The sequence below is a fragment of the Lynx rufus genome, unplaced genomic scaffold (genome assembly GCF_022079265.1).
Source record: "Lynx rufus isolate CCGP_SWC_20201006 ecotype Redwood Valley unplaced genomic scaffold, mLynRuf1.p SCAF_6, whole genome shotgun sequence".
NCBI lineage: Eukaryota > Metazoa > Chordata > Mammalia > Carnivora > Felidae > Lynx > Lynx rufus.
In genome coordinates, this window is record NW_025814878.1 from 117,152,477 (window position 1) to 117,171,748 (window position 19,272).

The 19,272-nt window shown below is 47.2% G+C and overlaps 2 protein-coding genes across 3 annotated transcripts; one reads left to right on the forward strand and one right to left on the reverse strand.

Moving 5' to 3' along the window:
* Positions 1–5,054: 5,054 nt before the first annotated feature.
* On the reverse strand, positions 5,055–10,567 carry PRR3 (proline rich 3). Of its 2 annotated transcripts, XM_047101901.1 has the most exons (5): positions 10,129–10,413; positions 9,339–9,401; positions 7,246–7,428; positions 6,604–6,894; positions 5,055–6,346 (listed from the first exon to the last, which is right to left on the reverse strand). In XM_047101901.1, exons 1-5 carry the CDS (start codon positions 10,232–10,234, stop codon positions 6,240–6,242), a joined length of 750 nt encoding a protein of 249 aa, XP_046957857.1. In that variant the 5' UTR covers positions 10,235–10,413; the 3' UTR covers positions 5,055–6,239. The 2 variants fall into 2 exon arrangements, with proteins under 2 accessions (XP_046957857.1, XP_046957858.1); XM_047101902.1 differs by lacking the exon at positions 7,246–7,428 and having other exon boundaries at positions 10,129–10,567.
* A 468-nt stretch (positions 10,568–11,035) lies between these two features.
* Positions 11,036–18,373, forward strand: GNL1 (G protein nucleolar 1 (putative)). Its single transcript, XM_047101900.1, has 12 exons — positions 11,036–11,426; positions 11,836–12,001; positions 12,375–12,511; positions 12,670–12,821; positions 12,929–13,000; positions 13,973–14,180; positions 14,349–14,444; positions 14,843–15,037; positions 16,812–16,990; positions 17,068–17,230; positions 17,514–17,654; positions 18,024–18,373. The coding sequence occupies exons 1-12, from the start codon at positions 11,354–11,356 to the stop codon at positions 18,263–18,265; spliced, it is 1,824 nt and encodes a 607-aa protein (XP_046957856.1). The 5' UTR covers positions 11,036–11,353; the 3' UTR covers positions 18,266–18,373.
* Positions 18,374–19,272: the final 899 nt, after the last annotated feature.

Sequence of the window (19,272 nt, forward strand, 5' to 3'; positions counted from 1 at the left end):
CCGGTTGGTTAAGCGTCCGACTTTGGCTCAGGTCATGATCTCACTGTTCGTGAGTTCAAGCCCTACATCAGGCTCTGTGCTGACAGCTCAGAGCCTGGAGCCTGCCTCAGATTCTGTGTCTCCTGCTCTCTGCCCCTCCCCCACCCACACTCTGTCTTTCAGAAATAAACATTAAAAAAATTTAAATATATATATGTATATATATATAGAGAGAGAGAGAGAGCGAGAGAGAGAGAGAGAGAGAGAGCACGCACGCACACATGGTATATGCCAGGCACTCTTTCAGGCTCCTGGGATCAGTGAATGAAATAAAGATCTCTGCTTACATTTCTAGCAGGGGAGATAATGCTAAGGAAAAAAGAAAATACAGGTCAAGGTAAAAAGTATCAGGAGGGCAGGGGTTATAGTACTAGAATGTTCATGAAGCCTCAGTGAGGTGAAATTCAAGCAAATTCTTGAAGAAGGTGAGATTTTTGGCTGTATGGATTTCCAGGAAAGGAGGCTTGCTGGGAGAAGGTATAGCTAGAGCAATGCTCTATAGCAGAAGTATACTTGACATATATGAGGAGCAAACAGCAAGGAGGCCAGAGTGGCTGGAGCAGTGTGAATGAGAAGTTGTTGGAGAGGCAAACAGAGAAGTAAAGCAGGGTCTGGATTGGGAAGGGTCTTGCAGGTCATCAAGAATTTGGCTTCTTGGAGTGCCTGGGTGGCTCAGTTGGTTAAGTGGTGGACTTCTGCTCGGGTCATGATCTCATGGTCCGTGAATTCGAGCCTCACCCTCATGTTGGGCTCTGTGCTGACAGCTCAGAGCCTGGAGCCTGCTTTGGGTTCTGTGTCTCTGTCTCTCTGCCTCTCCCCTGCTTGCACTCTGTCTCTCTCTCTCTCAAAAATAAATACACTTAAAAAAATTAAAAAAAATTTTTTGCTTTTATTCTTGACTAAAATAGAAAGTCATTACAAGGTTTTGAGCAGAGCAGTGACATGACCTGGCCTACATATTAAAAGGATGACTTTGAAGGTCGAGCTGAGAATAAATTGTTCAACAGTTTATTCTCATAAACTGAGAGTCACAGGGTGGGGAGGAATGGCAGAAGCAGGGTGAAATGTTAGGGGGTGTTGGTGACTCAGACCAGGGCAATGGTATTGGAGGTGGAAAAAAGGACTGATTTCTGGATATGTTTGAAAAAGTGCCAGCAGGTTTTGTAATGAGTTGGATTTTGGATGTCAGGTGTGACAATAAATAAGTAAATAAATAAATAAATAAATAAATAAATAAATAAGACTCCAAGGTTTCTGGACTGAGTAAGTAGGAAGGTGGAGTTGCCATCAACTGAGACTTTAAGACATATCCCAAATCTGCCCACCTCTCTCCACCTTTACCCCAGACCAAGCCACCATCTCTTTTCCCTGGACCACCAAAGTGGTCCCTAACTGGTGGCCCTGCTGTCATTCTCATTCTCTAGTCTATCTTCACACCTACATTAGTAGTAGTTTTAAAATGTAAATCAGTTGGGGCACCTGCGTGGCTGCAGCTCAGGTCATAATCTCATGGTTCATGAGTTTGAGCCCCATGTCGGGCTCTGTGCTGACAGCTCAGAGCCTGGAGACTGCTTTGGATTCTGTGTCTCCCTGTCTCTCTGTCCCTACCCCAGTCTCTCTCCTCTCTCTCTCTCTCTCTCTCTCTCTCTCAAAAATAAAACGTTAAAAAAAATTAAATGTAAATCAGTTGTGGGGCACCTAGGTGGCTGTTGAGTCAGTTGAGCATCTGACTCTTAAAAAAAATTTTTTTTTATTACGTTTCTTTATTTTTGAGAGGCAGAGAAGGACAGAGTGCGAGTGGGGGAGGGACAGAAAGAGAGGAAGACACAGAATCTGAAGTAAGCTCTAGGCTCTGAGCTGTCAGCACAGAACCAGATGTGGGGCTCAAACTCTCAAACCTTGAGATCATGACCTGAGCTGAAGCCAGACTCAACCGACTAAGCCACCCAGATGCCCCAAGCATCTGACTCTTGATTTCACCTCAGATCATGATTTCTCTGGTTCAAGCCTGGAGCTGCTTGGGATTCTTTCTGCCCCTTCCCTGCTCTCGCGGGACTGACTTGCGCGTGCACGCGCACTCTCTCAAAAATAAACTTAAATGTAAATCAGCTGTTCAAACCCTCAGAATAAAATTCAAGTGCTTTGCCAAAGTCTACCAGGTTCCGTATGACCCGGCCCCTGTTGAACTTCCTGATCTCATCTCCCACAGTCTAGCCTACTGGCCTTCTGTTTTACTTCAAACTCATTCCTGCCTCAGGGCTTTTGTGATGTTCCCAATGCTTGGAATGCACTTCCCTCAAATATTCATATGGTTGCTTTTTTATTCAATTTCAGCCTCTATTCACATCTTATCTCCTCTAAGAGGCCCTATTGTAGTATTGATTTATTCTCTTCCACCTGTCACTCTCCAGCCTCTTCACTTTTTCTTTAGAGCACTTATTACTTAAGATTATATTACACATGTACTTATTGTCTATCATCCTCAATAGGTTGTAAGCACCATATAGGTAGGAATTTTGTCTTTCTCATTTTTATATCCCCAGCCCCTAAACAATGCCTAGCCCAGAGTAGGCATTAAAGTATTTATTGAATTAATGTGAAACTTACATAAGACAATAAGTGTAAAAACTTGACATGGTACCTTGCATAGAGGAAGCAAAGAGAAGACGCTACACTCTGAGATCTCTCCTCAATCCCCTTGTCAGGTTCATCCTTGTCCTTATTTGGCCATCAAATGTCAGCCCTCCTCAAGGCTGTCAGGTTATCCTGAGCCCTCTCTTCTTCCCATTTGACATTCTTCTCTCAGGTGATTTCAGCAACAGATTCTTCAGAGTTCTATCCCAACCACCATGTCTTGAGTAGCCCCCAACCATTATTCTCTATATAGTACTCCCAATCACAACCTGTAATTATTCATCTGTTCACTTTTGAGAAAAACAGCCCCTGACGATGGGATCCTAACAGCTAGGCCATGGAGCTCAAGTTGAACATAACCTCATAGAACACCAATGTCAGACAAGGTTACTGTGACTGTCATAAAGTAAGACAAAGTTTAGAATCTTTCTAAACACAAAGATAAGATCATTGTGCAAACCATAAATATTAAACAGCCCCCTCTCAGCTAAAATGAATGGTTTTTTTAACCAGCCACGGCTTTAGCCATGTTTCATTCCTCCCTCCTTCTAGGTAAGATTAAGAAGTGCAATCATAGAATTGCCCTCACTTCCTGAAAGCACCCAATCCAGAACAATTTCATTTCCTTGAACCCTCCCCCCAAATCACCTAACACAAACCTTTAATTCTGTCATTCTTGACCCTCTTAGGGAGATGGTTTCTGCAGACGAAATAAATCCAACTGTTTAACCACAGGTGTGTATGTTCCTCATGGTCTTTGGCTAGAGGGTATTGACCCTTTGTCTTATTCTCTGTTGCATCCACAAATTTTAGCAGAGTAGCTGAGGACATTCATCCTGAAAGTCCAATTATTTTGTTTAATATGTAGCTGCCTGAATAAAGAGTACTTTTCCAAGCCTCAGTGGCAGCTAGGTATTGGCCACAAGACTGTTATGGCCAGTGGCACAAGGTTGAAGTTGTGTTAGCTTTAAGGAAATTTCCTCCAACACAGGTGGTATCCTCTGCCCTTCCTGGTCCATACTGAGGCTTGGAGCATGGATAAGCAAGCTAAAGCTTCACTTCCCAAACCATGAATAAAAGGATCTGACTCAAGGAATTATGGAGCTGAAACCTGGAGGGATGGGTTCTGAATACCTGAGGACCTTGTGGTGGCATGATGCCTTGGACTACCTCTGAAGTTGTGAAACATAAACTTCTAAGACTAATTTTGTTCTGTTACAACTGAACTGAAAAGCTGATAAACTGGGCCATAGCAGGCACTTAATATTTAGGGAATAAATGTTTCTATGTGTATGGTTTAACTGCCATCTATATGCAAAAAACTCAGATATGCAGCAGACATTTATGTCACTAGTTTTAATCTAAATACCAAACCTATCTGTGCAAATACCTTTTTTATCTCTCATCTTAAAAGGAAGCTCACTAATTTCAAAAACAAATTAGCAGCATTATGCCTGTTTTCTTACCTTTTTTTTTAAATGGTAGTTATGCAAACCAGAAAAACCTAACATACTAAAAACTAAAACCTAAAATACTTCCATTTTGATCTATTTTCAAATTACTTTTCTTCCATTCCAGTCCCCAAGTCTATACCATCATCACAACTCACCTGGACTACTGAAGTTCCCTTCGAAGGCATTTCCAAGCCTGGCCAGCTGTATATATTGAGTGGATCTTCTTGAAAAACTAATCTAATCCATTATACTCACCTGCCTAAAACTCTTCAAAGGCTTCGGTCTTAAGACCCAAATCTGTGTTCTGCAAGGTTCATGAGTGGTCTAGTTCCTCTTTCTTCTGCCTCATCTCCTACTCTTCCCAACTCTAAGCAAACACTTCACTCTTAGACTTCACTCTCCCGCCTCACTTCCTTCAGGGCTTAGTGTAAAGGTCACCTTCCCAGTCTCCCTTTATTACATACTCCCTTTTCATCATGTCTTGCTTTTGACAAATGCAACCTTACACATGTTCCTGATTTTATGATTAACGGGTGTCCCCTATAAATTCATTGGTTTTGTCTGTTATTTCTAGTGCCTAGTGTATTGTCAGGCCCACAGTCACTCCATATATATTTGCTGAAAGACTGTTTTGTCATTACCACTCCCATAAACATCAAATCTACAAACGTGGGTAAAGTCTTTAAAAATTACTCCACGGATACTTGGCCTTTCTTTTTTCCTATAAAATTTTACCCTTGAACGTAATACAGCCTGGTGTGTATTTGATGCTTATAGGTTAATGGGACCTCACTGGTTCCTTCAGATTGAAAGAAACTCAAGCGTTGTCTTCTCTATTACTACTGTATATGAACAAATGAAAGAATAAAGTTGACTCCAACAAGAACAGCCTCATCTGTACCTCCAGAGATGACTGGAACACAGGGATTGAAGAAAATGCTTGTTTCCACTGCATTTATTACTAATATAAAAAAATGTTAAAAAGAAAAAAAATTCATTCTTTCTCCAACGGCTCTCATCCTTCCCTCTTGCCCACACAACTCCTGACCCATTTCCTCAGGGCCAGTTCAAAACTGAGCCTGTTCACTGCCGTTTTCACAGAAAACAACCAGTGCCAGGGATGCAGGGAAGAAGGTTAGACGAGGGCGACAGTACTGTCCAGGTTCCACCCAAAGGTAGGCCGGGTGGAGATTCACAGAATTCAGACGAAAGGGCTGGTGGCCTCACAATGACATAGTCTAACTAAAGTGGGCTGGAGAGGAGACAGGGTTGCCCATCAGAAGCTTTAGAGGACATCTCATGGGCTTGTGTCAAACCCAGAAAAACCGACACCAGGATGGGGAGACCAGGGAGGCAGTCTTGCAGAAAGGTTCACAATTCTCCCACGTTGGGAGGCGTGGAAAGTCTAGAGGGCACCGAGTCTCACTTGTTTTGGCAGAAAAACTTACTCTAGTGTTGGGAAGTCACAAAGATGCCACAGACACTGAGAGAGGCTACGTACGAGGGGATGCACAGTTTCACAAAGCACAGTGATCACAGACCAGAGCGGTGGGGATCATGCTACTGACGCAGAAACTACAAAATCCAAAAGCAGGGAGAGTGGCCTTTCAGGAAGTAACTCTGCACCAGTCATCCATACTCAACCCCAGGTCAACCTGGTGAGTTTCACAGAGCAACTGGCAACTTTTGGGGTAAAGGTTGTCACATAAAAAGGACTTAAGCAGCTAGATGGGAATGGTAGGAAATTGCTCCAGAGCTCTCAGGAATCGAGGGCAGTACTGGGGGCTGGGCGGGCAGATGCACAAGAAACAGCACCAAAGAGGTTTCCTGTTCAGCAGTCAGTTGGTGAGGGGGAAGAGGATCCAGGAGGCAGTTGAAGGGAGCAAAGATGGGGTCCCGAAGGCGAGTCTCTGGAGGCTGGATCACACACTGGGCACCAGTGATGAAACACAACTCTGAACCCCAAACGGGAAGGTGACAGATGGGGGTGGGTGTCACTGACTGAGGGTGGTGGGTGGAACAGCCTCACAGTAGCCATCACAGGGCCACAGGGAAATATATGGCCGCTAGGTCACAGAGGGCTCCTTCCAGCCTGGATGGGAAGGCACAGTCTCACAGAGGAGGTCCATTGACGCCTGGGTGGTAGAAGGCACAGAGGTCCTCATATCGACAGTGGCCCTTTTTGGCAAAGTGTCGGCAGACAGGGCGGTTGGATTTGTCTGTGAACAAGTAAAAATTGGGCAGTTTAAAATATAAGAAAGAAAACAAGATATAACAAAAACCAGAAATAGAGAGGGCAGTCAGATTTCCTACTCCCTACCATTTCCAGGTATTTATTTGGTAGTGGTAGTGATAACGGTAGTCATTCTCTGGCAGAAAAACACATTCAGGGCTACTTCTACTTCAAAAGGACAAAGGATAGCCCAAAAGAGAAGAGTCACAGGCATTTAAAAAAAAAAAAAAAAAAGGACCTCACCTTCCATAACTTGGGGGCCATCCTTGGGTGGGCAGGCATTTTTGATAAGAGACCAACTTTTGAGCCTTCGAGGATTTCTCTGCTCTTTGTGAAAGCCTCCCCTGGAAGGACCCCCATGGCCTGGTCCAGGAAAAGGAGGTTCAGTATTGGCCCCCCACCAACCACGACCATATGGGCCACATCTGGGGCCTACGCCCCCCCGAATTGGGCCTCTGCCCCGGGGAGGAGGTGGGAGACTCAGCAGTGGTGGAATCATTGGTCCCCTTGAGCCTGGAGGACCTCTGTGAAGAGCTGGAGAGAAAGAGAAAGACAGACACGGAAAGGTGATCAGTGGCCACCTTAATCCTGAGAAAAAAGCCCTGTGTTTTTGTTCTTTTACTTTTTATTGAAGTACAATATACATAGAGAAAAATACGCCAATTTTAAAAGCACAACTCAATTACCATCAAAGTAAACACACCTGTGTTTTTACCACCCAGGTGAAGGGATAGAGCCTTCTTAGCACTCAGAAGTCCTCCCCCCATTTGTGCCCCTCCTCCCCCACTATTCCACCCTCCTCCCCAAAGGGAACCACTATCCTGACTTCTAGCACCATAGGTTAGTTTTTGCCTGTTTTTGAACTTCGCATAAATGGAATCATACAGTCTGCATTCTTTTCTGTCTGGCTCCTTTCGCTCAACATCGTGTTTGTGAGATTCATCCAAGTTGCCTGTAGCAGGAGTTCGTTCATTTTCATTGCAGTGTAGTATCCCATTGCATGCACACACAACAACTTATTTATCCATTCTACTGATGGTGGACATGTGGGTGGATTCCAGTTTGGGGCTATAACGAAAAATGCTGCTATGAACATTTTTATACATGTCTTTGTTACACATATGTATGCATTTCTGTTGAGGATAAACGTAGTATAGGTATTGTTGGGTCCTAGGGTATATGTATGGTAAAATTTAATGAAGTCAAACTTTCTTTTTCAAAGTGGCTGTACCAATTTACACTCCCACTGGCCATTGTTCCATAGCCTTGACAACACTTAGTAATATAAATTTTTTTCATTTTTGCCATTCTGGGGAGTTTTTGTTTGTTTTTTGTTTTTAAATTGCAGTAGAACACGTAACATAAAATTTGCTGTCTTTTTTTTTTTAAAGCAAACTCCATGCCCAACATGGGGCTCGATCTCACAACTCTGAGATCAAGAGTCGCATGCTCTACTGAATGAGCCAGCCAGGCACGTAAAATTTGCCATCTAAATATTTTTAAGTGCATGTTTCAGTAGTGTTCAGTAAATCCTCACTGTTGTGAAACAGATCTTTAACAACTCTCCTTTCCTCCACTCAGCTCCTGGCAACCACCATTCTACTTTGCTTCTATGAATCTGACTACTTCTGATACCTCAAATAAGTAGAATCATACAACATTTGTCTTTTTCTGACTGGCTTGTTTCATTTAGCAAGATGGCCTCAAGGTTCATCCATGCTATATAACACACAAGGATTCTCTTCCTTTTTGGGGATGAATAATATTCCATTGTATGAATATACCATATTTTGTATATCTATTCATCTCTCAATGGACACTTCGGTTGCTTCTGGCTCCTGGCTATTGTAAATAGTGCTGCAAGAATAGGAGTGTGCAAATATTTCTTCAAGATCCTGCTTTCCATTCTTTTGGATATGTACCCAGAAGTGGGACTGTTGTATCACATGGTAGCTCTATTTCTAATTTTTTTGAGGAAACGCCATAGTGTTTTCCATAGAATTGCATCATTTTACTATCTCAGCAACAGTGCATAAGGGTCTCAACTTCAAAGTGGTGTGTTTTTATCTTGCAGTTATTTGACAACTAATGATACTGAGTTCTTGTTCACATGTTCTTGGTCACTTAGATCTCAGTTTTTGAGAAACAGCTGCTCTGGTCCTTTGCCCAGTTTTCTAACAGGTTGTCTAGAAGAGTTCTGTATATATTCTAGATATGAGCTCTTTATTGGTTATACTTATTGCAAATATCTTCTACTCTCTAGCTTCCTATTAATTTCTTAATGGTGTTATTTGGTTGATAAAAGTTTAATGTAGTTCAGTTTATCAATCTTTCCTTTATGGTTAGTGTGTGTGTGTGCTTCTTGTCTGTTTAAGAACTCGTATCTCCTCTAAGACTATGAAATGTATTTATTTTCTTTACCTTTAACACTCAGATCTACAGTTCACGTGGAATTGATGTTTACACATGAATAGTTCAGATTTCATCCCCCCTCACCCGTGAATATCCAATTGATCCAGCATGATCTACTACAACAACCACTATTTCAGCTCCATCTTCATCACAAATGAAGTGTCTACATATGTGCAGGCCTGTTACTAGTCTCTTTGTACTGAGATACTGACTTATGACAATACCACATCATAGTAACCATAGTTTTACAGTAATAAGTCCTCCTATTTCAAGACTGTCTTTGCAATCTCTCAGCCTGATCCTTTGCATTTCCACGTAATAACACAGAAGACTTATTTCCATTATAGGGATTGTAACTGGGAATGCATTGAATCTGTAGATCAATTTGGGAAGAAGTGACATTTTTACATCATTGAACTTTCCAATCTGTGAATATATAACATTTTTCCATTAATTTACGTAAAGAATCCCTGATGTTTTGGTTTTGAGTCCTTCCTGGGTTGTAGTCCCTCCCTTGCTCCCTTCTCCAGGACCTAATCAAAGGATCAGAGCCCCCTTGTCCTCACCTGACTTGGGGTCACCAGGCTTTCCATTGGCCATGGGGGGAGGGCCCAGAAGGCTGGGTGGTCCTAAGAGTAGACACGAAAATATAGTCACCAGAATGGACTAAAGTACTGATGATCCTGTTATGGTTTTCTGCTACTCATCTTTTAATCCAATCACTACAGCCAGATATATTCTCAGCAGTGTTACAAGTTGTTAGCCCATCTATCTGCCCTTTCCTCTGCAAAGCGTTCTCAGGGTTTGCAAAAAAAAAAAAAAAAAAGTAGAGACTCAGTCAAAGAGAGCACACAATGCGGAAAGGATACTTACAGCTTTCTCTTTCCCTCACATAGTTGCTATCCAAAACATCCCAGGTGATTCCAGAGGTAATCCAATTCCTCTCCCTAACTATTGGCCAATCAGAGCGATCCCTTCACACCTCCCGCCCCAGAGTAGTTTAGAGAAGGCAGCATTTCCACTTTCTCTGTGCAAGTCTGGTCACAAGTTGTTACTCTAGACATCGCAATCTGCAACCTCTCCAGGCGCCCCCCCCTTGCCTTCTGCGGCTGCGCACACGAGCTCTTTATCCTTTTCTCCCTTGTCTTCTTCAGAAAGGTTAGGGGCCGGATGGAAGTTGAGGAGTCAAGGAAGAGAACTCGCTCAGGACTCCACATCGGACAGCCTCCTATCCCCGCCCCAGCGCTTGCGCCCTTCCTCCTTCCGTTAGAGCCCCCTCCCCCGCGCCTTTTCAGACCCCATCCCCTTGCCTTGACCAGCTGACAGGCATGTGCACACCCCTCCCGGGCTCCTCACCTATGGGACTCCCATCCTCCTCGTCTCCAGTCTCTTCCCGCTCTGGCAGCGGGGGCTGCTGCAGTGGCGGCTGCTGCTGCTGACTCTGCTTCTTTCGTTTCGGCATCGTGGTTGCGGCAATGGCTGCAGCGGGATTTGGAGGGCAGTGAGGAAGGGGCACGCTGGGATTCTGTTTCCGCTTCCGTTGGGTGGACTGAGAAGCTGAGGCTCCTGCCCCTTCATTTCCGGAAGGCTCCGGGGAGCCTTTGTGGGGCTCGGTCTCTGCCAGACGATAATGGCAGGCCCAAGCCTTCTTTTTGTTGCGTTCCTATAAATGCTTAAAGAAAATTCCTCTCTTCTCTCCTCGCTGAAAAGACCCCACAACCGGCTCCTCACAATGTGCCATAGAGTCGATAGGCTGTCGGGCCAGAAGGCCTGAGACCGCTGTCGCACCTTTAAGTCGCCACATCCGGTCCCGGGTTACCATGGTAACAGCTGAAGACACAACTTCGTGCCCTCTGACCTCTCTTCAAAAGTCCTTGTCCCGCCTGGGTTTCCCTCCTCGCCCGCGCTTGCCCGTATGATCTGTGCCCCTATCATCGTCCCACAAGGAATTTTGGTCCCACGAAGGTGGCGCGCCCAGGACTCTTTAGACTGCCACCCGTCCCTCAAGACGTCTGACCCTGTCCCCAGTGTAGCTCAGCAACTTGACTTCATTGCCAAGACACGCAGTCCGGTCTTTCCACAAAGGTCAAGCCCGGGGGTTGCTAAAATATCTTAAGCGCATCCACGCCTCTCTCTCCCCTAGGTGGTAGGACCCGCCCTCTGCTCCACCGACCCCTCCAGGTGAGTGGTAGCTTCCCCCAGCGCGCAAGGTAGTGATGACACGCGTCCCCCCTCTTCCGAACGCGAGTTGGTAGCGTCCGTGACGAAGTTAGCTTGATCCTCCCACGCGCGCCTCCTTCCTCGCCGCAGCTGCGCCCTGTCCGTGCCACTGAGTCTCACGTGCGGGTAGCCCACCCCGCATCTTCCTCTCGCCTCGCTGCCAGAGGAAAGTGGCTGTATTTCCCTTCGTCCGCCTTCCACCCAGGCCACTGGGGCGAATCGGCCAGGCCCGCTCGCTGACGTCACCTCATAGCCCCGCCCCCTCAAGGGTCCCAGGCCCTTGCGGCGGGGGTTGCCCGGGGGGAGTCCGTTGAGGCGGCCGGAGCTCGGCGGAGGTTGGGCCAGGTGACTGGTCCAGGCCATGCCGAGAAAGAAGCCCTTCAGCGTGAAGCAAAAGAAGAAGCAGTTGCAGGACAAGCGGGAGCGGAAGCGAGGTCAGTGCAGGAGCGAGGGGAGGGGGCGGGGCTCGGGCTCCCTCACATCTGGAAGGAGGGGTGTGACGGCCGCACCTCTGCGGGGCGTGGGAGTGGGTGGTAGCCGCGCGCGGACGCTCGCGGGCCACCGCAGAGGGGATTCTCTTACCTCAGGCTCCTTGGAAGGGGTGGGAAAGGATGGATAGTTGGGGGAGGGGAACCCCTCCAGCTCTAACCGGGCGCCATCCCCGCAGGTCTCTGGTGGAGGAATGACTCCCCCCACACACATCCGGTAGGGTGTTGAGCGGGATGGCTGGGAGCCCCCGGCCTCAAAAGAAGTGGGGTCTTGTGAGAAGCCAGGCTGACCGAGGAGGGGGTCTTACAGCCCCTTAGAACCCGCCAGCTCGGCGTCACCAACTCCTCCCCGCAGGGCTCCAAGATGGGCTGCGATCCAGTTCCAACAGCCGCAGCGGGAGCCGGGAGCGGCGGGAGGAGCAAACCGACACCTCAGACGGGGAGTCTGTGACCCATCATATCCGCAGGCTCAACCAGCAGCCTTCCCAGGGGCTGGGTCCTCGAGGCTATGACCCAAATCGGTGAGAGTAGGCGGGGGAGGGGGGTGTACTGGTCCGGGCTTCCCCGCCTACTCGGATGTGAGAGTATTGGGGGAAACTCGGCTATTGCTGGTGGAGGAGATGGGGCTGGGATGCCACCGTTCTCCGCAGGCAGCTGGGCTCACCGGAGCAGGCCACAGTTCTCTCTTCCGGAGGGGCTGGAGAGAGTTCTTGGTTTTTAGAAGGGCGAGGCTTAGGGGAAGGTCGAATACTGTGGGAAAGAGAGACTTGAGGGAGGGCTTACTGAAAGGAGACTTGAACAACTCTGAAGAGAAAGCTCTACGAAGTTGTCTGCCCAAGAGGGGAGTTTGTGGTCACAGGATTGCAAGAGATGGCGCGGTCCCTGTCCCATTAGATACCGGCTGCATTTTGAGCGAGACAGCCGGGAGGAGGTGGAAAGGAGAAAGAAAGCAGCCCGGGAGCAAGTGCTACAGCCGGTCAGTGCTGAGCTGCTGGAGCTGGACATCCGAGAGGTCTATCAGCCTGGCTCAGGTGAGAGCTCAACACACTGATGTTTGGGAGAGGCAGTGGGCTCGGGGAAGGAGCTTGGAAGAGGAAGACCTGACTGCCGGGAAGGAGAGGTTCTGCGATGTACTCTTGAGCCCTGAAACTGTTCTTAGACTTACTTGGACTTTTTCTTGATTTCCCAGTCCTGGACTTTCCCCGACGTCCTCCTTGGAGCTATGAGATGTCCAAGGAGCAGCTAATGAGCCAGGAGGAACGTAGCTTCCAGGAGTATCTTGCAAAGATTCATGGGGCTTACACCTCTGAGAAACTCAGCTACTTTGAGCATAATCTGGAGGTGAGAATGCAGTGGGGACAGGAGTGACCTTTCATCAAATTGGTCTGGGGTCGGGTAGGAGAGGGACTCCAGGCTTAGGTACTCTTCCACTGATGTTGTCTTTTTAGACATGGAGGCAGCTGTGGCGCGTGTTGGAGATGTCTGACATTGTCCTGCTTATCACTGATATCCGACATCCAGTGAGTACTGGGAATGAGGGTGGCAAGGGGGAAGGGGAAGGAAGATTCTTGTAGGGTAAAGGGCAGAGGCAGAAATTGGGAGCTGGAGAGGTATCTTTCATTTCTAGTCTTCTCTGTCAGTATGACTAATGTCTGCAGTCAGGAACTCAGTCTTTTATTCATCAGTGTCACAGCTTGCCACTTCTGCTCTGGTTAATTGATCCTTTTTTTTACTTCCTTTGATGAAAAACTACATAATTTGTTTCCCATCCCACCAGAGCTAGACCCATAGAAAGTTCTAGTGTGGAGCTCCAAGGGATTCTGTGAAGGCAGCTAGGGCTTCCCCTGCTCCATCATGTTAGTCACTACAGAATTCAGCCTCACCTGCAATAGTGGTTAAGACAGTGGTTAAGGCTCTAGTCTCCGATGCTAGATGACCCTTGTGTTAATCTGGCTTTACCACTTCACTGTTGTCCTCTAGTGAGAGAAAGGGAGGTCTGTGGGAACATTTAGGTTGGAAGTCCTTAACAACATATATACACGCATTGGTACACATATGTGTGCACTCACATGCACTCACACAGCCACACATGCTTGCCACAAACATGCACACGCATATGTGTGTGCATACGCATGTGTATAAACATAAGTGCATGCACATAAAAATAGGTGCGAAGTTTGATCCCAACCCCCACCCCTATTCCTGACCCCAGCCTTTATCCCAGTGTGCTAGGTATCACTATTTCCTTGTCTTGTGTTTGGCTCATTTCCATTCCTAATTAGGACCTGTAAGAAGTTCCCCAGACAATTGCACAGGTATTGCTTACCATTACTTTATTTTCCTAGTTTAGTTTGGCTGATTTACCCTTTTGCCCCAGAATCTGCTACCACTAGAGTCTTGTCTCTGAGCTGTGCCTGGTGAGTGGGGAGCTAGAGGCAGAGAACTCTGGGTTGATCTCTCATTGCTCCCTCCTCTCACCAACCTTGTCCCAGGTTGTGAATTTCCCACCAGCACTTTACGAGTACGTGACTGGAGAACTTGGGTTGGCCTTGGTCTTGGTCCTGAACAAGGTGGATCTAGCCCCACCGGCTCTCGTCGTTGCCTGGAAGCATTATTTTCACCAGCACTATCCCCAGCTCCACATAGTCCTTTTTACCTCTTTCCCTCGGGACCCACGGACCCCACAGGACCCTAGTAGCGGTGAGTGGGCAATGAGGAAGGCAGTATGGGAGAGGTGGGTGGCAGGGGACAACAGGGAGAACAGAGAGGCTTGTTGACAAAGGAGTACCTGATATTGGTCTTAAGGGTGGTGGGTGAGATGGGGTGCATAAGCCCATGTGCTAACACTTTTGTGCCCTCTGATCTCAGTTTTGAAGAAGAGTCGGAGACGGGGGAGAGGATGGACTCGGGCACTGGGGCCGGAGCAGTTACTGAGAGCCTGTGAAGCCATCACTGCGGGGAAAGGTATATACCTCTTAGAGGGGAGCTGTGGGACGATATGTGGAAAGCCCAAGGCTTGAAGTCATTTTGCTTACCTTCCTTAAAGTCAGTCCCTTCTTTATGGATGTAGGCAAGAAGCCAGAGGGAGGGGTAGAAGAGGGAGCAGACTGACTTGGTGGCAACAGAGGCAGCAGGTAGACAGGAGCCCCAGTGGTCTGTTGCTTTCAGTCTTCCCAGTATTTTTCTGAAACTCAAACATTCATATGATTTCTGTGTGGGGTCAAGTGAAGGCTGGGGAGAATGTATTGTGCAGGTTGGCACTCTCGGGGCACCAGTTACATCAGCTGTGCAGTGTATAGTCTGTGCAGTCATTTATGGTGGCCCTAGGGAGAACCTTCATCATAATCTCCTTCTTGGAACAGTGGACTTAAACAGCTGGCGGGAGAAGATTGCCCGAGATGTGGCTGGGGCCACCTGGGGAAATGGCTCTGGGGAGGAGGAGGAAGAAGAGGATGGACCTGCAGTCCTTGTGGAGCAGCAGACTGACTCAGCAATGGAGCCAACGGGCCCAACCCGGGAGCGCTACAAAGACGGAGTGGTGACCATTGGCTGTGTGGGTAAGGAAGCAATGGCCCGTGCATGGCAGCCTCCTATGAGGTACAGAGTTTCACTCTTTGGAAAAGGAGGGTGTCGGCAATAGTGGAAGTATCCTGGCACCCCTGAGTTAAATTCCCCCTTTCCTTACCTCTTATTAATTTTGAGGAAGTTATTTACCCATTTTGAGTCTTAGTTACTTTGATTTTTAGAATGGGGATGCTGATACCCAATTAGAATGGATGTCAGGAATGAAGGGAATGGCATACAGAGAGCCTAATGATGCCTGACAGATAGTGATAATGGTAATAATCATGATTGTTGAAATTTAATATTTATGTGGTACTTACTGTGTACCAGGCGTTATTCTGAAAGACATAGATTTTAACTGTTTACATGGTAGTAATCAATAGTAGAGCAATCATTAAATCAGAGCAGGAGCTTTGTTAGCATTAGTATCTTTCTGAGCCTTATCCCATTAAGTTTGTTGTCAAGGAGCATCTTCCCTGAATTAATAGCCTTGTCTCTGCTCTTTTTGGGGAGGAAAGGAATGTATGATTAAGGCCCAGAGACCCTTTCCTTTGCTGTGGGACAGGCAGTCCTGAGGTTTCATTTACCTCTAGTTCTTAGCAAATATTTACTGAGTGCCGGGTGCTGTTCCAGGGATGGGTTATGCTGTTGTGAAAATGGCAGAGAAGTCCTTACCCTCACAGAGCTTATTTCCTTGAAAGTAAGTTGATTCATGATTTGAAATCATATTATTTAGGGGCATTGAAAGGTAGAGAGTGATCCAGCGAGGAGGGTTCTCATGCAAAACTCCCTCTGAGAAGAGCCCAGGATGTTCAGAGGAAGTAGCTATTTGGAGATAATGGGAAAAGGGCCTTCCTGACCAAGGGGTCAGTAAATGAGAGGGTCTTCATGTGGGAATGAGCTTGGTGATTTTTGGATAAGCCAGAGTGTCAGGGCATTGGGGGATGGGAGCCATGGGGTTGAGTAAGATGGAGGAGAGGGGCAGGACCGGGGAGTTCAAGGTGAACTCAAGTGTGAAAGCTACTGGCTATAGAGCTGGGGCCTGGGATCTCAGTTGGGTAAGAAGAGAAGTAAGGACATGAGTTCAGTATTGAATAGTGGTTTTGTACTAGAGTCAGAGTTGAAGATTTATTGGAACTGAGGAAACAGAGTAAGTGAGCTGAATTGATAGGATGTCAGGGCAGAAAGAGTGGTGCCTGTGGTTGAGATTTTGAAGGTGTGAAGTGACAAGGTCCAGAGTACAACCTTGACAGTGGGTAGTTGAGGAAATGATCTTTGGAAAATAGATGCAGGCACCGAGAGGTCAGAGTGCTAAACAGAACACCTGTGCAGATACCAAAGTCACCCAGAATGACGGAGGTGGTCCTGAAGAGAGCAGCAGTGAGCCCCTAAGGGTTTATAGTCTTCTTCTTGGACAAGTTGTAATGATTATGAGATACATGTTTCACTTGTGTTGGGCATTTGGTCTGCTGCAGGCACTGAACCACACAGTTCTATTTGTTTCTGTTTTATTTAATCCTGACTACTCACTTGTAAAATGAGGAAACAGGCTCAGAAAGTGAAGCAAATTGCCTTGAGGTTACAAAGCTGATAAGTGGAGAGGCCAGGATTCAACCCTGGCAGCCCAGAGCCTGATTTGTTTGAAACTTTTAAGGTTATACTGCTTCCTTGATTTCTGAGCTTTACTTCTCTTTTTCTCTATAGCTGTTGCCTTACCTGTCACAGAGTAGGGATCTGTCCAGTGTTAATTTTCCTTGCCTTCTTTAGGTTTCCCAAATGTGGGAAAGTCCTCGCTGATCAACGGGCTGGTGGGGCGGAAGGTCGTGAGTGTCTCCAGAACCCCCGGCCATACCCGATACTTTCAGACCTACTTTCTCACTCCCTCTGTGAAGCTCTGTGACTGCCCTGGCCTCATATTCCCCTCCCTTCTGCCCAGGCAGTTGCAGGTATGAGGTATGATGGGGCAGGGAGGGAGAGAAAGCAGAAGGCCAGGAACAGGCTGAGCATTCTTGTTTCCCCTCAGGTTTTGGCGGGGATCTACCCCATTGCCCAAATCCAGGAGCCATACACCGCAGTGGGCTATCTGGCCTCTCGAATCCCTGTGCAGGTCCTGCTTCACTTGCGCCACCCAGAGGCCAAGGATCCCTCAGCAGAACATCCCTGGTGTGCCTGGGACATCTGTGAAGGTGGGCTCCATTTTCCTGGCTTCTCCCCTTGCCCTTTACCCTGCTCTATCTCCTCTCCTCTTCTCAGAGGTTCTGCTCTTGGTAAAATATCTGGCTACTCATGCTTGGATTTCTGTTGTGGAGCCAGCAAGATCTGTGGCCAGAGAAAAGTGAAATGAAGCTGTGGCCAGAGAAAAGAGAAAATGTTCCAGAGAAAAGTGGAAGGACTACGTTATGGGAATAGGGTGATGGTGACTGGGTCCGGTTAACGGCTTCCCTCCCCATTATTCTTTTCTCTCTTCAGCCTGGGCAGAGAAACGTGGTTATAAGACAGCCAAGGCAGCCCGGAATGATGTGTACAGAGCAGCCAATAGCCTCCTGCGGCTGGCACTGGATGGCCGCCTCAGCCTGTGTTTTCATCCGCCAGGCTACAGTGAACAGAAAGGTCAGACAGCCAGTGTTCCTGTGCTATGATGTAGGCAAAAGGCTTTGTGGCTCAGGGTCAGATCTGGATTCTACACCTGTTAGCCAGCTCTGTGTTACTAAACATCTTTGAGACAGTTTCCTGATCTGCAAAACCAGGGTGATAGTTGCCTCCTGGTAAGGTGGTGGTAGAGAGTAGAGTTAATGTATGCAGAGCTGTTGTTCGGTGCCCAGCCCGTGGGAGTTTGAATGAATGAATGAATGAATGAATGAATGCCAGCAGCTACAGAACTGATTGTTACTCTTAGTTTTTGCTTCTTCCCCATCTTTCTCTGGCTTTAGTTCCTTGCTTAAAACTCTCCTCCATTCTTTTCTTGTTTTGGTTCCCCAGGCACCTGGGAGTCCCATCCGGAGACCACAGAGCTGGTGGTTTTGCAGGGCAGGGTGGGGCCAGCAGGTGACGAGGAGGAGGAGGAAGAAGAAGAGCTGAGCAGCTCCTGTGAGGAGGAGGGAGAGGAGGACCGGGATGCGGATGAGGAGGGGGAAGGGGATGAGGACACCCCGACTTCAGCTCCAGGGTCCAGCCTGGCTGCCCGAAACCCTTATGCCCTACTGGGCGAGGACGAGTGCTGAGTCCTTGCCCTGTACCATCTGCTCCACCCAGTATCTCTGCTTTTGGACTGACCTGAGGGTACCTCCCCTCTGCCATCCCAATTGTGAATAAAGATTGTCTGCTTTGTAGCCCCTTCCCCAGATGGACTGAGGTGAGAGCGGCTGTTTTAGGCCGACAGTTGTGGGAGACTTCTCTCTTCTTCTCCCTTCTTTTCTCGTGCATTCTTTTTGGGAAGGAAGAGCTCTCTTAAGGGTTACTTCACTGGGTTCTAAGGCCCTGAAATCCACTGTCTCTGCTCACTTTCCCATTCTGCACTTTATGGATCCTGTTATCAACATGGGGCGGGGAAGTCACTTCAGGCTTTGAGGCCTGGTCTAAATCCAACCCTCTTTTGGAGTTCATGCCATTCCTTCCTTCTCAGATTTGAGCAGCAGCCTTGTGTGTTCCCTGCTGCTAGACCTGGGTTATACTAGGATCTTTTTGGAGAAGAAGTGGTAAGAGGTGTGACAAGCTGATGTCTCCATGCGAGATTTTTACAGGATTTATTGAAATTCAACAACTACTTTTTGAGGGTCAACTGTTTGTCTGGATCTGTGCTAAGTACTGAGCATATAAAGATGCACGAACAGGACCTGACCTAAATGTGCAGCTTTGCCGTGATTAAGATCCCATTTTCAGATAACCAAGTTTTTGGATTAAGAAGGGTATGTGATGTTCTCCAAATCTTTGGGGCTCATACACTATAATTCTAGGACTTCCTGTTGATAGAATTTTTAGTTAAGACAATGTTTGTGAAAATGGTGATTAAATGTGTAGAAGTAGCATCTTAATTACTGGCAAACAACTAGTGTGCACACTTACGATTTGAGCAGACCAGCCTCTTAAGTACAGTGTTAAGCTTTATTATTTAAAGGTCTACATGCATGGAAGGTCTGTGAGATTCATAAGGGAGGGCACAGAATCAGCCTTCTGAATCCCATTTGCCCTGGTTTTGGAATGGAGCTAAAATGAGCAGTGCAGGGTCTGA

Excerpts from the sequence above, each read along its gene's own strand:
- PRR3 (XM_047101901.1), bottom strand. The coding sequence starts at position 10,234 with ATGCCGAAACGAAAGAAGCAGAGTCAGCAGCAGCAGCCGCCACTGCAG. Across the intron at positions 7,429-9,338 it reads GCCTGGTGACCCCAAGTCAG|CCCCAAACTGGAATCCACCC; the intron begins GTGAGGACAAGG and ends TTTTCGTTATAG. Across the intron at positions 6,347-6,603 it reads TGGCCCCCAAGTTATGGAAG|ACAAATCCAACCGCCCTGTC; the intron begins GTGAGGTCCTTT and ends ACTTGTTCACAG.
- GNL1 (XM_047101900.1), top strand. The coding sequence starts at position 11,354 with ATGCCGAGAAAGAAGCCCTTCAGCGTGAAGCAAAAGAAGAAGCAGTTG. Across the intron at positions 12,002-12,374 it reads CGAGGCTATGACCCAAATCG|ATACCGGCTGCATTTTGAGC; the intron begins GTGAGAGTAGGC and ends CTGTCCCATTAG. Across the intron at positions 14,181-14,348 it reads CCCACAGGACCCTAGTAGCG|TTTTGAAGAAGAGTCGGAGA; the intron begins GTGAGTGGGCAA and ends CTCTGATCTCAG.